The following is a 15,260-nucleotide window of genomic DNA, read 5'->3' as shown; positions in this document are numbered from 1 at the left end:
AAAGTGGGATGACTGCATACCCAGCAGTGTCATCCCATCATCCTCGCCTTTTGCGGAATTTGCAGAGGCACTGGAAAAATACCTGGCATGTCTCTGGAGTGGGACAGTTAATTCCTTCATGGGGACAAACCCAACCTACACTTAGCTCTGCCCCAACACCCTTTCTCCTCATCTAGGCCAGCGTTTTGCTGCCTTTGACAGTGGGAACTTCTTTGGAATGTCCACCCAGATCAGGATGCTGCTGTCTTCTGTTATTCCTCCTTCAGTTCCTTCATGCTACAGTCTTCAAGAGTCAGAGCTGATCTGAATAAAATCTCATTAGGGTCCAAGTTGGCAGGTTTAGGGAATAAATTTAAGATCCTTCTTGGATTTAGAAATCTTTTTTTTTTTTTTAACTTAAATCTCTATGCAATCACTAGGAAAGGCAACTGTATCTAGATTTAATGCACAAGTCCTTTGAATTGAAAGAAGCTTTTCTGCACAGTGTTGTGCTACCCATCATGTATAATTAGGGAGCAGCTGTAGCTATCACAGCACCAACACACTATATAGGCCCATACATCTCCATATCTTCATGCTGGTTAATCATAGAATCATAGAGTCATTAACACTGAAAAAGATCTGAGATCATCTATCTAACCGTCCACCTACCATCAACATTGCCCACTAAGCCATGTCCCTCAGTACCACATCCACATGTTTCTTGAACACCTCCAGGGATGGTGAGCCCACCACCTCCCTGGGCAGCCTGTGCCAGTGCCCAACCACTCTTCCTGAGTTTTTCCTAATATCCAACTTGCACTTCCCCTGGTACAACTTGGGGCCATTCCTCTCATCCTGTCACTGTTTCTTGGGAGCACATCTACACTTCAGATCTGTTTTCTCTGGCACCAAAGAAGAGATCAATCAAAAAATCATGCAAAAGTATTATCTTATTCCAAATCCTGTCAATTGGAATGCCTCTGAGACTGAAGTTCATGGGACAAAATCATTCTGTGTTTTGTGATTTGCACAGTGAATAATGCTACCAGTGCTCACAAAATCACAGGAGATATTTACTCATTTTGCCTTAAGCTTGTGAAAATAAATGTCAGTATCTGTTAGGAATGGCATCATGTTTTGAGAAACTTGTAGCCAGAATAAATACTAATGTATCTTTTTCCTATCATTTATTTCATTTCATGCATTGCTTTTATTGTTAGATCCTAAACCTGGTTTGTGTTTTTCTGTTTCTGTTTTTTTTTTTTTTTTTTCCCCCCTTATTACTTCCATTAATTTGTTTTGTTTCATGCTTGTACGTATTGCTCACAGGACAAGTGTTTACAAATTAGACAGTCATTAGTGTTCTGTTGAATATTTGCTAATACATCAGATGCCCGGTTCCCTTCATAGCATTTTACTGCTCTTTGTAGGTGTGGCTGCAGATTAAAGATTTCTCTGTGAGTTTAATTAAACTATCACATATTGACTCTGTATTAAATCAGAAGATGAATGGCTATCAAGGGACATGCAAATGCTCTCTGTCTTCAGCAGGGCTGGCTCTCTTTTCATGTCTGGGGCAGCTTTCTCAACTTCTTAGAGTCATTATTCATTAAATTATATTTAATGATTTGAAGGTGATGGGGATGGGGGAGTGGCACTCCTGCACTGAAGCTTCTCAGGCAGAGTGAGCGTCCCCGTACTGCTGCTCACCCAACATCCCCCTACCTGAAAGAAGTAGGCAAAGGCATATGCAAGAAAACCAGGCTTATTTCCTTTCTCTGTTAAAGCTATGACAATGCCACCATATTCTGGTGGAAGACTTCTGTCTCTCTGGTGCTATTTGCCTCACAGTGTCATGCTGGCAATCATGTCATGGATCTTCTGATTGAGGACTCCTCCATGGACTCCTCTGTTGCCCATGAGGAAGATCAGAGCTTTGGGGGTCCTGCCTATACAGATGGATCTGCTGTTACCACCTTTGCTTCTGACATCCATCACATTGTCTCCTTCTACCAGCAGGCTATCACGAATCACACTGCACTTTTTCCCTGCGATGGTGATTCCAGTCATCAGGAATGTTTTCCTATCCTGGCTTGTGATCAAGTCCACTTCATAAGGTGACACAGCCGACAGCAGCCCTCCTGGCTTGGCTGCCCATACGCACTTGTTGTCGGAGAGCCCCACAATGGCCACATCATCAATGTTCCTGTCGCTCAGGATGCAGTCAATGTAATACTTCCAGCAGTTCATAGTGGCAGGGCTGCAGAAATCTCTCAGAAATGCGAAGCACTGCCCCTCCTTGCTTTTTGGTCTTGCCTCAGTCTTGGCAAGCTGATCCTAAAAGTGTTGGTTTGTGAGCCTGAGCAGGGAAGCCAGAGGAACCAATGTAGCAGGCTCCAACTTTGCCCTGAGCAGAGATCCTGGAAGTTGACAGAAGGTTCCATGATGTCAGCAGCCACAAGCATTATTATGATGTTGCCTCTGCCTAGCACAAAGACACCATGGAGTGCCATTAATGAGGCTTTCTAATCAGGTGCCCACCAAGAAGGAAGCCCTGACATGGGGCCTCACCCAGCTGGCACCCAGCAGCAGCTGCAGGCATACCTGCAGTCATGACTGACTCCAGGCTGCCCTGGGTATTGTACAGAGGTCACAAAGTTCAAGATTTTATCAGCTAAATTAAGGTGAAATGACACCAAGCAATCAGATAACACTTTTACTCAAAGAAAGAGAAGCTTCAAGTTTGCCTGGGAAAAATGGTTATTGGTACTAGATAAGAAATTCCCTATTAGCGATGAGCTACGATGCCTTTGCATTATGTTCTCCCTGAGTACAAGCTCAGTTATTCAGAATATTCCAGAAATGGGTTTGGGTCTTGGGTGGTTGTCAGGCCTCCTCTAATGTTGTGATCAAAGTATGGCCCTATCCCTGTGCGAGTGCTGTTTGATTCTTAGAATACTCTGGAAATGGGTTGATGGTTCAGAGGGGATTCAGGAGGTCTCACTCTCCCCCTGTGCAAATGACAGCAAGATGACTCCTAGGTGCGCAGGCATAGTTTATGAGATTCTCTCCCCTACGAAGTTTGCCTGTTGTAATTCAGCCAGTCTTGTATGGTCATCCCAAGACAAGAAAATCAGCCTGGAGGAATACCTCACCTTTGCAAAGCTCCCCCTTCCAACTGCTCCTTATTTCACAGAATCACAGAATTATCAAGGTTGGAAAGACCACTACGATCACCTTGTCCAACCATCAACTCATCCCCACCACGCCCACTAACCGTGGCCCACTAACTATTGCCCTCAGTGCCACATTCCCATGTTTCTTGAACACTTCTAGGAACGGTGACTCCACCACCTCCCTGGGCAGCCTGCGCTACTGCGTCACCACTCTTTCAGAGAAGAAATTTTTTTCCCAATACTCAATCTGAACTTCTGTTGACACAGCTTGAGGCCATTCCCTCTCATCTTGTAGCTGCTGCCCAGAAGAGGCCAAACCCTATCTCACCACAACCTCCTTTCAGACAGTTGTTGAGATTGATGAGGTCTCCCCTGAGCCTCTTCTTCTCCAGACTGAACAATCCCGGTTCCTTCAGTCGCTTTCAGTAAGACTGGTGCTTCAGACCCCTCACAGCTTTGTTGCCCTTCTCTGGCCACGCTCCAGGGCCTCAGTGTCTTTCTCTGCTTCCAGGTAGCAGCAACAGGACAAGAAATAATGGCCTTAAGTTGTACCAGGGAAGGTTCAGGTTGGATATCAGAAAAAACTTCTCAGAAAGAGCAAGGACACAGTGACACAGGCAGCCCACGGAGGCGGTGAAGTCACTCTCCCCGCGCGCCCCGAGCCGGAAGGGGCCGACCCCGCCCCGCCTCCCTGCGCACGCCGTCCGTTCAGCGCGTCGCTCGGTCGCCATGATGGGGGCGCAGGGTCTGGTGCTGTCGGCGCCGCGGGGCTGGCTGTGGGGGGCGGCGGCGGTAGCGGCGCTGGGCGTCCTGCTCGGGGCCTGGCGCTGGACCCGAGGGAGAGCCGCGGGGCGCCGCCGCCGCCCGGGCCGGCTGCAGCGGGTGGGCACGGTGTCCAGCCTCTTCGTGTACCCCGTAAAGTCGTGCCAGGGGGTGGCGGTGCAGCGGGCGCGGGTGACGCCGATGGGGCTGCAGAGCGGGGAGATGCGGGACAGGTAGGGCAGCCCTGCGCGAGGCTGCGGCGGGGATCGCCTCGCCGGGCATCGCGTGTTCAGCCTCGCTCCGTATCGTTCAGGTTTTGGCTCGTGGTCAAGGAGGACGGGCACATGGTCACGGCTCGTCAGGAGCCGCGTCTCGTCCTTATCTCTACCGGCTGTGAAAATGGTTACCTGACCCTGAGCGCCCAGGGGATGAAGAAGCTGTGTCTGCCCGTGAAGCTGCCCCGCAAAAACCCGGTGCAGAACTGCAGGTACGGGAGGGCGGGGCGCTGCCCGGGATCCCCTCGTCCCTCCCTGATCTCTGCTTGCTGCGATGTACCTCACTCAATTGCTTCAGGACCGGGCGGTGGTTGGCATTTTGAGTAGAATTGGCAGGTGAAATTCTCTGCCGTATGTTATGCGAAAGGCCGAGATTGATGGTAACAAAAGGTCCGCTTCTGATCTGATAAACAGTAGTGGAGATAAAACTCAGGAAAGATAACGCAGCGTTCGAAGACCATAAGTTGTGATCTTTAGTCTTTGCACCACGTGGTGTTCGCTTGTTTGTGTTTGCTTGCCATGTTGTTCTCACTTGGGTGAGTAGTTGTATCTTACTGCCTCAGTCCTGTGTCTTCTGGTCACTGCTGCTGTGTGCATCAGCAGTTTGGGGTTCGTGTCCGTGCCCCCTCACAAAGCTGTTTCAGGTGAACTGCTTACAGGCAGTCATCTTGTTCTTAGAATCAACCATCATGAAAATTGGAAAAGAACCTCTGAGATCATCAATCCAACCGTTCCCCTACCACCAGTACTGCCCTCTGTCCGTGCCCCTCAGTGCCACATCTCCACGTTTCTTGAACCCCTCAGGGACATTGACTTCTCCACCTCCGATCAGCCTGTGCCACTTCCTCACTGCTCTTCCTGAGAAAAAAACTTTCTCCTAAGATTCATCCTTGTGCCTGGAGCCATGTGGGATGGGCTTGCCCTGGTTATTTCACTCATGTATTGAAATCTGTGCTGGGGAATGGGAGGGGGAAACAGAAAGCACCTCTTCTCTGTTAGAATATCAACTCATACCTAAAGTTACTTAATAACTGTACTCTGTGTTAGTTCCTGCAGAGAGACTGCTTAGTGTTGTTAGTTTGGATAGCGTACAAGGTTAATGTGCCAACTGGTATAATTAAAACTAAGTGCTGGAAAGGAACTCTATTTGCTTTTAATATAAATCAGTTGCTATGATGGCCCCTGATTAACACAGCTCAGTAGCTCTGTAGATACAAAGGAGGAGTGAGTTACAGATGGTAAGGTTTCTCACAGAGAAATAGGGCAGTATGTTAAAAATCAGTCTGTAACGTATGTACGTTAGCCATTGAGCCACGTATCAGAAATGTACACTATTTTCAAATGTTATTTTAAAATTATTGTGGTGTTAGAAGAAGATTTAAATAGACTAAGTGCATTTCCGTGATGAAAAGTTATCTTAGACTTTGCAATTTTAGATCTCAGGAATTTAATTTTCTCTCAAGTCCTCTCTCTTTAGTTTGATAAACTTTTGCACTCCGTGGCTTTAAAATTGCTAGATTTTTTGGGGAGAGTAAATAAGCAGAAGTTAGATGCAGGTAAATGGACTATGAATATTATGAAGTTGTCTGGTGGTGCCATAGGATGTAAAATTAGCAGTACCTTGCCTAGTTCTTTTCAAGACAAGTCCTGAGGTTTTGCATGATGTTGGAGGTTTTGCATGATGTTGCTGCTTTTGTGCTCAGGGCTGGCTGATTTGATCCATTAAGAATGAGGTTTGGGGACAGTAGTATATTCAGGGAAATGAAGATTTGGTTTTTGATCCCAGATTTTTCCCTTCCAGCTTGTGAGTGGGAGTTGCTGCTTTGCTGCATCACACAACCTGTGGGCAAGGAGAGCATGGTGCCTTCAGATCAGTACTGGTTTATGCTCAGTAGTAGGTGGGAGCTGACACAATGCAATATTGCATCTGGCTGCAAAAGGCTGTGTAGGTCTGCACACACAAACTGAGCACACGCAAATAAATTTGGGGTGTTTCTGAAAAGAAAGTAAGCAGGAGTGATTTGCCAATGGCTCTTTTTGCAGGGATGATTTGGGTGAGTGAAAAGAAATTGATCTTTTTGGCAGCAGAAGCCTACTGCTGGCTGTCATTTCCTGGAGCTCTGAGCCTTCCCATGGGTGTTTGTGAGGGCCTGGAAGTGGGAGTGGGCTTCGAGGAGCTGGGTGCAGCATTAGATGAGCTGCCTGAGCATCTGCATGCATAAAGCTGTGTAGCATGCTGTTGCAGGGGTAGAAGAAACTGCAGAGCATTTGGGTCAACTGTAGTAAAACAATTAATGACTGTTGCTGGAAGTTATGTGCTGAGTTGAGGTTTACCTTGTCCTGTGAGGAAAGTGTTTCTTGCATAAATTTGTTTTAAATTCTGCTGCTGGTGGCTTTTTGTGCCCCGTGGACTTTGCTTCCGTTATAAATGTTTAACCTCTCCTAGCATCTGGAATAGCTCAGTATCTTAAATTTGAGCTTTGCTTGTTGAATTAGTTGCCTGTTGCCAGATCTCACTGGGGTGAGACCATGCCAGCAGCCTCATGAAAGGCTGGCGTGTATCCTTTTGTTGTTGTGCCTAATGTGGTGAGGGGAGCAAAGCCATCTTCCAGAGACTTCTCAAGAGACAGATAGTTTTTTGGGGAAGGGTCTCGTTGAAAACAGTGGTTGAAGTTTGCGTTGTACTTCCTGCTCCAGTTGAGAATAGACAAACAGGTTTGTTACTGGTTGCTGTGTGACAGTTAGCCCTGGGCACCTAAAGTCTTTGCAGCTTGTTCTTTCACCAGCTGGTATTGTTCAGCCACATCTTTGTTACTTAGCTTCCTACAAGAAGATTGCACACTGGATATGATCCTCATGCCAAATTCAGATACCAGCTTCCACCTTGTTAATTCAGGTGGTTTATTACCTGCATCTAGTTACTACTGTTAAAATGCTTACTTTTGAATAGTGACAGTGCTTGAGCCCTTGGCTTTCCAGCTAACTTGCTAATATGCCTTGTGATCCCTTAGGGTGTTTGGATTGGATATTCAAGGCAGGGACTGTGGTGATGAAGTGGCTCAGTGGATCACCACATTCCTGAATTCAGAGCCATATCGGCTTGTGCACTTTGAGCCTTCCATGGTGCCAAGAAAGTCAAAGGATGTCATAAACCTTTTCCGAACCACTGATGAGGTAAATGAATGCTCTTGTTTCCTCCTTAAGCCATTCATACTTGCACAGTTGTTGTTACAACTTCTGTAATTTCAGCTTATTAATAGAAGTTTAATTTTACAGTTTGAGCAAATGAAAGCTGTAGCAATTTCTGAAATAGCAAGTAAAGTAACGTGCCCTTTTTTAACTTAATTCCACCAAAACTAAAATCTGAATACAGCATCTTAATACTGCCAGGCAAATAAATGGCCTCTTGTTGCAACATATCATAACTTACCTTTTGCCATTTACTCTCATGCTCTTACAGCTTGACAATTTGTTTGTGTTTGTTTTTGTAGGTTGCCTATCCTGATTGTAGCCCAGTGTTGATCATCTCAGAAGCTTCCTTGGAAGACTTAAATACCAGATTGGAGAAGAAAGTTAAGATACAGAACTTCAGACCGAATATTTTTGTGTCAGATTGCAGTGCTTTTGAGGAGGTAAAATAGATCTGAAATGTTTTTTAGAAGTCTTGGATATGTTTTTTTTCTTAATATCCTTGGGATGTGGTGCCAACATGGATGAGGAAAGCTACTGTTCTGTGATGTACAGCTGGATTCCAGAGAGATACAGCTTGAATCCATGTGAAACATTGAGGGGAGGTGACAAGTCTGTGAATACTTAATTAGCTTAGCAAAGGATGACATCAGTGTATTTAAGTGACAGTTTACTATTAAGGCTTGCCTTTAAGTATGAGACAAGGAAAGCTGTGCATGCTGTAATTGATCAGATTATTGATACACATTTACAATTTGCAAAATTGTGAATGCAGTCTTTTATAGCCTTTGGCACAAGAGTAAAACTGGCCCTTGTTATTCTGCAGTACCATCACTACATCTCTGACTGCGTTCTGATGGTTCAAAAAGTACTGTTTATGAAGGTATCTGGTGCTGAAATTGGTACCTGTCAATGAATTCAGGACTTTCAGCTATTAATTCAAACAGCTCAGCAAACCGTTGTCTTGGGAAAGTTTTTTTTTCCTAGATAAAAAGTTTATCTGGAGCCTAAAAAGCAGAAATTCAGCAGAGCACCAGCTTTGAGTAGGAAGTAAACTATACCCTGCTAGGATGGATAATAGGTGCCATAGCAAAGTTGAAGCTCCAATTAAAAACTCAGTCAACAGCCATATTTTTTTTTGTAAATAGGTTTCTGACCATGTATGGGGCCTGACTTATGTAATAAGCCTTTTGCCTGGATACAACCACCAAAGACCCCATACCAGAGCCCCAAATTAACACAGTGCATCCGTGATATTAGACTTTAACATATATAGCAATCCTAGGAATAGGTGGCAGTTGGTAGAAATTGGATGAATATTTACGTATTGAAACATATCTGTATGCTTTCAGTCATGGGGATGCGTGCTATTAAAGATGGTCATCTGGAGTGGTTTTGCCTGTTCAAGGGGGTGACTGCTGGGAGTGGTTGTGCGTGGTGCATCTTATCTGTGTATAAACCTTTCCTCAGGACAACTGGGAGGACATTCTTATTGGTGATGTGGAGATGAAAGGGACGGTGTGCTGTGCAAGGTAAACATTTGAGAGTGTTACTTTACATAAATGTATAAAGATTTATAGTAAAAAAAAAACCAAAAAACAAAAAAAAAAACCCACAAATGTTAATGATTTGGTGCTGTTTGTCATTGCAGGTGTATTTTAACGACTGTTGACCCAGACACTGGAGTCCTGGACAGGAAGGAGCCTCTGGAAACATTGAAAAGGTTGTAAAAATACCAGTGTGTTTCAGGATGTGCGATTGGATTTAGGCTACATCCCAACACGTGCTAGGCTGATGTTTTAAAAGTGGTTTTAAGGATGTGTGGAATGTAATAACGCAATGTAAAGGTCTGTGTTTATTGGCTTCCGTTCTATTTTATGCAATACTATGTGGTAAGAAAATTCAGGAAGTTCTCTCTTCTTTCTTGCAAACTTTACATTCGCTGCCTTTTTCATCAGTGCTAGAATGAATGCTTGGTGTGACAGATATTTAAGGTATTTTAAAGGTTTGATTTTGCAGCTTTAACATTTCTTTTTTAAGGTATTTTCTGTGTATGTGGTATATGTATGAATGTGTGAGTGCAGTCAGATCCTCTCTCTCTGTCCGAAGTGCCTAGTTCTCTTATTTATAGTGCTTGTTTAGTTTGTAGTCTAGTATGGTGGTCCAAACGTCAAAATATCAGAGGTGACAGAGGGGACATTTGATGTTTAGAATGTGCTTCCACTGCTTCTAAGGAAGTATTCTCTCTTTGCAGTTATCGCCTGTGTGATCCATCAGAGCGACACCTATACAAATCCAGCCCTCTCTTTGGAAGATACTTTGCTATTGACAAAACTGGAACAATTCAGGTTGGAGACCCTGTGTACAAGATGATCGAGTAATGGCAGACCTTTTTATCAGACGACTTTTCACTTACATATATAAATTACTTATCTGTAAACACAATCACTGATGCAGATTCATACATTTTTCTTATTCCTTGTAATGTTTTCAGTGCTGTATTTCTTTGTAAGGTGCAGGGTGTCTTTTGAAGCTATGAACTTACAATCATTTTAGATCTTATCAAATAGCATGCATGTAGCAACCAAATCTTTAGTTTTCTTTAGGGTGTCGTAGAAGAAAGCCTATGACAGGATAAACTTCACAGCACTACTGTGGGTATCTCACCTCTGAAAATTTTGTGTTGAGCCTAACATCAGGATCCAAACTAATTTTCAAGGACTTTGCTTTATGTAATAGATACTTTCAGTGCCTATGAAGAACTTTTACCCTTACCTGTTACTCATTTAGTTCTTTCCTTCCTTCTCTAACCAAATGCCAGGAATTTGTATGAAGCTGATAATTATACTATCTATTATGTTTCATAGTGCACAAAACTGACAGGGATGTGATGCAGAGGGAATGAACTCTGGATGGTATCAGTAATATTTTTTTCTTTAAATGTAGCTTAATCATGAAAATGAAAAAATCCAGGTCATCATGACAAAATCCAAGCCTCTCATCTTTTGAATGCTTGGCTGCCTGACACTTTGTTATGAATTGCTAGATCTGGAAAGGCTATTGAACTAGCCAAAAAGAGGAGTAATTAAATGTGGAGGACAAGCAATGATTCACTTCTGTGTTTGGATTCATTGTATTCTGCTGTGAATATGAAATTGGAATTTTGCTGCATGTTCACAGCTCAGCCCTGTAAGATGAAGATGAAGAACCCTTGTGCCTTTGAGTAAATTCAGATGGATATATCTGGCAAGCATGAAGCAAGCATGTGGGGAAGGTAGCTTTCTATTATTTGTAAGCTCAGAATTGCTCCATATAACCTTTATTAGCAGAGTGCTCTGTAAGTACTTGGTTTTCCTGTGATGGACAAGTACTCAGCTTGGTCTACACATCATGTATTGGTACATAGTTATGCTTAATGCAGTGACTAGGGGGAGGAAGTGAAGGGAGAAGTGTCTTCTTTTAAATGCAAGACAGTCCTGAGGTTCACTTTAAAACAGTATTTGTTAAAAATCCTGAATACTAGAAGCTGAAGCGTAGTGGAATTCCTGTTAGTACTATTAAGCAAAGATAGCCTGCTGGCCTGCCAAAACAATTAGTTAAGTGTGTCTGTTCATTAAGTCAAAGAAGTGGAATCAACGAGCTGAAATTTTGCCTCTACTTTTTTGTTGTTATTTGAGCACCACTTTAGGAGTTACATCACACATTGAATGGCATAGATTGCATTTCATTTTGTGCTCTCATTGATTGGACTAGTTTTCAAATGAGGTAGTGTTCCCAATGAAAAACTGCAAGTCTATTCCTGGTAGGAAAATGCCATAGATCTAAAACCCTAATTTATCCCTCTCAAAGCCCCTTAGAAGAGTTTGGTTAGAATGCTAAACTGAGTATGCCCTGAGTATAACAGATTTGACAAATGATGTTTAAATCCGTTGTGTGGGGAGCTGAAGAGGGTAACTAATGAACGTTGTAATATAAATATATTCTTATAAACGTTGAACTGCTGTAACTTTAGGAATTGAATTTGAATTTACTAGAGCCATTTAGGAAATTGACTGCAAAACATGTCACTCATAATACAATATTTTTGTAATTGTGCACTTTAAGAAGTTAATGTTTTTACTAACGATAAAGAAAAAGCTAAAGTATGAACTTCTATTGAATCCTGACTGTTTTAAGGAATAAAATTTGTTAATCGTTTTTCTTTGTTTCTCTTTTTGACATTTAACTGCTGCTGCTGTTTACTGGACTTTGCATACAATTAACTAGAGTTTGTTTAATTTTTTATTTATTTTCCCTCTTAAGTTTGGGAAAGTATCCAGTTAACCAGAGGAAGCCATACACATAAGAGAGCAGAATCATTGGATGTAAGTGGTCCTCTACCTCAGCTTCACAGCTCTTATGATCAAGATGATGAAAAAAGACATTTACAACCACCATCTTTTCTCCACAGACATTAAAAAAACAGGGAATATTCTGAAAGTAGGAAGTTATAGTACATTCATGTGAATACAAGAGATACAAAATAGGAAATTCCCTAAATATGAAGTCTTATTTTAAATCAGTGTAGTTCTTGCAGAACTGTGAGAATGAAGGACAGTCCTTGGCTGGTAGTCATTTCCTAGTTGCTTAGGATTTGAGTGGGGTCAAATTGTAAGCATTGTAAGTCAAAACTTGCCCTGAAAAAGAGGAAGAGCTATGTATTTGCATTTTAAGGAGGGGAAAAAAGCCCTCCAGAGGTATTGCTCCACTTCATATGGGAAGAAAAGAGATTCTTGGCACTTGCTACTCCAAATAGCAAAGGTGTTTCAAAAAAAGATTGCCACAGTGTTAATTTCTAATTTCTTCTAGAAGCTTAAATTGTTTTAATCTTATTTTGAGATCTTTAAGAAATTCCATGCACTGGGCATATGCAGGGCTGAGGACTGCTACATCTACAAACTTTGTTTCTTTCAGACCAAAAATTCTTAAGTGTCTCCCTGTCCTCCCCAAAACAACCAGCAGCAACAAAAACTTCCAGTCATTGCACCAGAAAAACAAAAAAACAACAGGAAAGAAAAGCTCACCACCAACACACTCGCAGGCATCAAAAACGTGTATCAGCCTTCAGACAGAGGAGATGTGGGGTCCCTCCATCTGCTCAGCAGGATGCCAATGCTTTCCCATCAGGGAGGATCTGTTCTGGAGGAGCAGTTCTTTGATTTGTTTATTATGAAAAAAATTCCAATGCCTCAGCTCCAAGTCATAGAAAAGTTGTATTAGTGATCAACAAATGGATTTATTTACTCAGTACATGTAACTTACGTGTACATGTACATCTTTTTACTGAAATTGTATTTTCCTAAGATGTTCTGTCAAGGTGAGTGTATTTACAAGGTCGTCTTCCATGGTCCTTTGAGTACCAATGTTTGTCTTGCATTCCTCTGACCTTTCTGAGACTCAAAAATAGCTGATCATCCTACCCCAGTGAACTTTCTGTGTAAATAAATACAGTTGGTGCCAGCTACTTTTGAAGAAACTATATTTAAAGCTATTCACTAATATCACATAATTACTGCCCTCCCCGGCCCCCTTGGGATTGTTTGCCCTTTTTAAGTGGTGTACATTTGGATAAAGTAAATGTCTCTGGCATGCCCTTTCCGAAGGGTCTTCCCACAGTTACTGTTTAATATATCCTTCATTAATCCAAGCAGGACAGGCCAGTGTATTTTATCTAATTAGCTAGAGGGAGCTGTCAAAGTGGATTTGGGGCTGGATTGGAAGACTTCAAGATGCATGAACTGAAAGAAGGAAGCAGGCACACAGGTGAGTCTGGATGCAACTGCAGTTGTACTGAGTGTATTCTAAAAAAGGTGATACAGTATTCGTATTAGGTGTCAGAGAACTGGTTTGTTTGGAGTTTATTTGCAAATTGCCAAAGTCCATTCTGCGTGTTCTTCCATAAATGACGAAATCACAAAATTCTCCATAAAATGTATTTATGGAAAAGCTATTTTCCCCCCTCGCCCCTGCTCCAAATACTTTCTCACTTCTTCAGCTGACGATGTAATGTGGACATTGCATTTCCTTCACTCTTAAACCCTTCATGTATTCAGTTCAGTGTGTGTATCAGTGTGTATGTATTTCTATGTGTGCATTGAATGCGTTAGGAAGCTTAAATATCCAAGTACCATGGTTTGCATACTTTGCTTTTTCCAGGTTTCCCTGCCCCAAACAAATATCTGAAGGCATCTCAAGCTGGCAAGATAGCAATAATTTCCACTTTATTTCCATCCCTGATTGCTTACTTTTTCCCATGAGAAAATGCTTTTGAATGACATTTAACTTGTGTAAGGGACTGGAAGCTCCATTCCTGCAAAAATGTGAAGGTTCCCTGGCTTGCTATTCTTGTTTCTTTCTCACCGCAACCTATTATAGATGCCTGCAAGGATTTTTTTTCTTCCCTGGCAGATTTCCATTGAAGATTGAGGCATCACTTTTGATACATTTCTGGGACTGAAAACTTGCTGGCATCAGTAAAATACAGCAAGATGTTACACTAGTACAACTTGTCCCAGCCTTGGATGAAGTTGTCTTCTTGTGATAATTAGCTTTTGAAACTTCAGAACAAAGCTTTTATTTTACTTCCCTTTATTTTCCTTTGCTTATTTTGTCCTTTACTTCATTCTCCTGTCTTAGTAACTACAAAACAACTTGGTGTAGGGGACCTTAAGAGAAGCTTTTTCTACATGCTAAGCCTCGATCTTCCTGTTACATTTTAAGTGCACTTGTCATACAATGACATGTCCCTTAGAGTATCTGAGTATTCAGACATTTTTTCTTCAGGTTTAACGTCTTTCTTAGACTTGTGGTGGCTCTCCATTCAGTGGATTGTGTAGCTCTCATGCAGCAGGATTACATGATTGGCTATGCTTAGATTGAAATTAAAACGTTGGCATTCAGCAGTGCCAAGAAATAAATAACTGACCCAAATCCTCTTTACTAACCTGTCCCAAGTGAAGTGTTGTACATGGTTATTTTTGCTTTGGTTGCATTTGTGGCCAGAGCCAGGGTGAGCAGCATTGCTAACAGCAGCCTGTGCTTTGGGGCCATGCAGTGTGCAGACCAAGGCTATGCCAGACAGCAACAGGAGAGTGACAACAAGCACGTGAAGGTTTCACACAAATGAGCTGCTTGAAAACTGTTCTTCCTGTCAGTCTGATAAGAAATAACTATGTTAGGCAAAATCTCACAAGCTACCTCTGAGAAAAAGTCTAGAGTTTCTGTCTCAGTGATTACAAATTTGTGAAAATGATGGGTGTTGTTCCTGAAGCCAGCTGGTGGAACAGGAAGCCACTTCTGAATGAGAGCTAGGAGGCACTTGTACAACACCCTGGTGGATGCCTCACTGAGGGCTTACAGCTTCTTGGTCAAGTCTGGAGCTTCCTCCACACCCCAGTGGAAGGGGAGTCTTCCTTATCTTCCTTGGAGTGAAACGTGAGTCGTGAGATGCTCTGATGGTGAGAGCGTGCCCTGCCAATGCTTAGCAAGCAGAAGGCAGTGGTTGGGCAGTGTTCTGGAGCTGTTGGTCCTACAGGGTTATAGAGGCAATCACAGATTCATAAAATCATTGAGGTTGGAAAAGACCTGCAAGATCATCGCAACTCTTCTTCCTGCTTCTGGAAAAAGTCAGAACCAGAACCAAAAGAAACAATAATACTAAGGCATATGTTATCTCTTGACACGATGGAAAACTGAATTAGTCTAACATCTTTAAAGAGCACAACAAATGTGTGGTTTCATTGCTACTTTCATTTATACTTGTCAAAACTCAGAGCACAATATGGTACATTTTCACCCTCTGTTTTCACTGGAAATTGCTTTCAGAGTGACTCATTTG

At 42.5% G+C, this 15,260-nt stretch overlaps 2 protein-coding genes across 2 annotated transcripts; one reads left to right on the top strand and one right to left on the bottom strand.

Moving 5' to 3' along the window:
- Window positions 1-251: 251 nt before the first annotated feature.
- PFN3 (profilin 3) lies at window positions 252-3,836 on the bottom strand. The gene has a single exon (XM_010706680.4). The coding sequence runs from the start codon at window positions 2,230-2,232 to the stop codon at window positions 1,828-1,830; it is 405 nt and encodes a 134-aa protein (XP_010704982.2). The 5' UTR covers window positions 2,233-3,836; the 3' UTR covers window positions 252-1,827.
- On the top strand, window positions 3,832-11,581 carry MTARC1 (mitochondrial amidoxime reducing component 2). Its single transcript, XM_085219201.1, has 7 exons — window positions 3,832-4,153; window positions 4,234-4,407; window positions 7,207-7,369; window positions 7,687-7,827; window positions 8,855-8,916; window positions 9,036-9,107; window positions 9,639-11,581. Exons 1-7 carry the CDS (start codon window positions 3,888-3,890, stop codon window positions 9,763-9,765), a joined length of 1,005 nt encoding a protein of 334 aa, XP_085075327.1. The 5' UTR covers window positions 3,832-3,887; the 3' UTR covers window positions 9,766-11,581.
- Window positions 11,582-15,260: the final 3,679 nt, after the last annotated feature.

Source organism: Meleagris gallopavo, chromosome 2, assembly GCF_905368555.1.
Source record: "Meleagris gallopavo chromosome 2, MGAL_WU_HG_1.1, whole genome shotgun sequence".
In the NCBI taxonomy this organism is placed as follows: domain Eukaryota; kingdom Metazoa; phylum Chordata; class Aves; order Galliformes; family Phasianidae; genus Meleagris; species Meleagris gallopavo.
The sequence above is the reverse complement of the archived record's forward strand: the minus strand, read 5'-3'. Positions and strand labels throughout refer to the sequence as shown.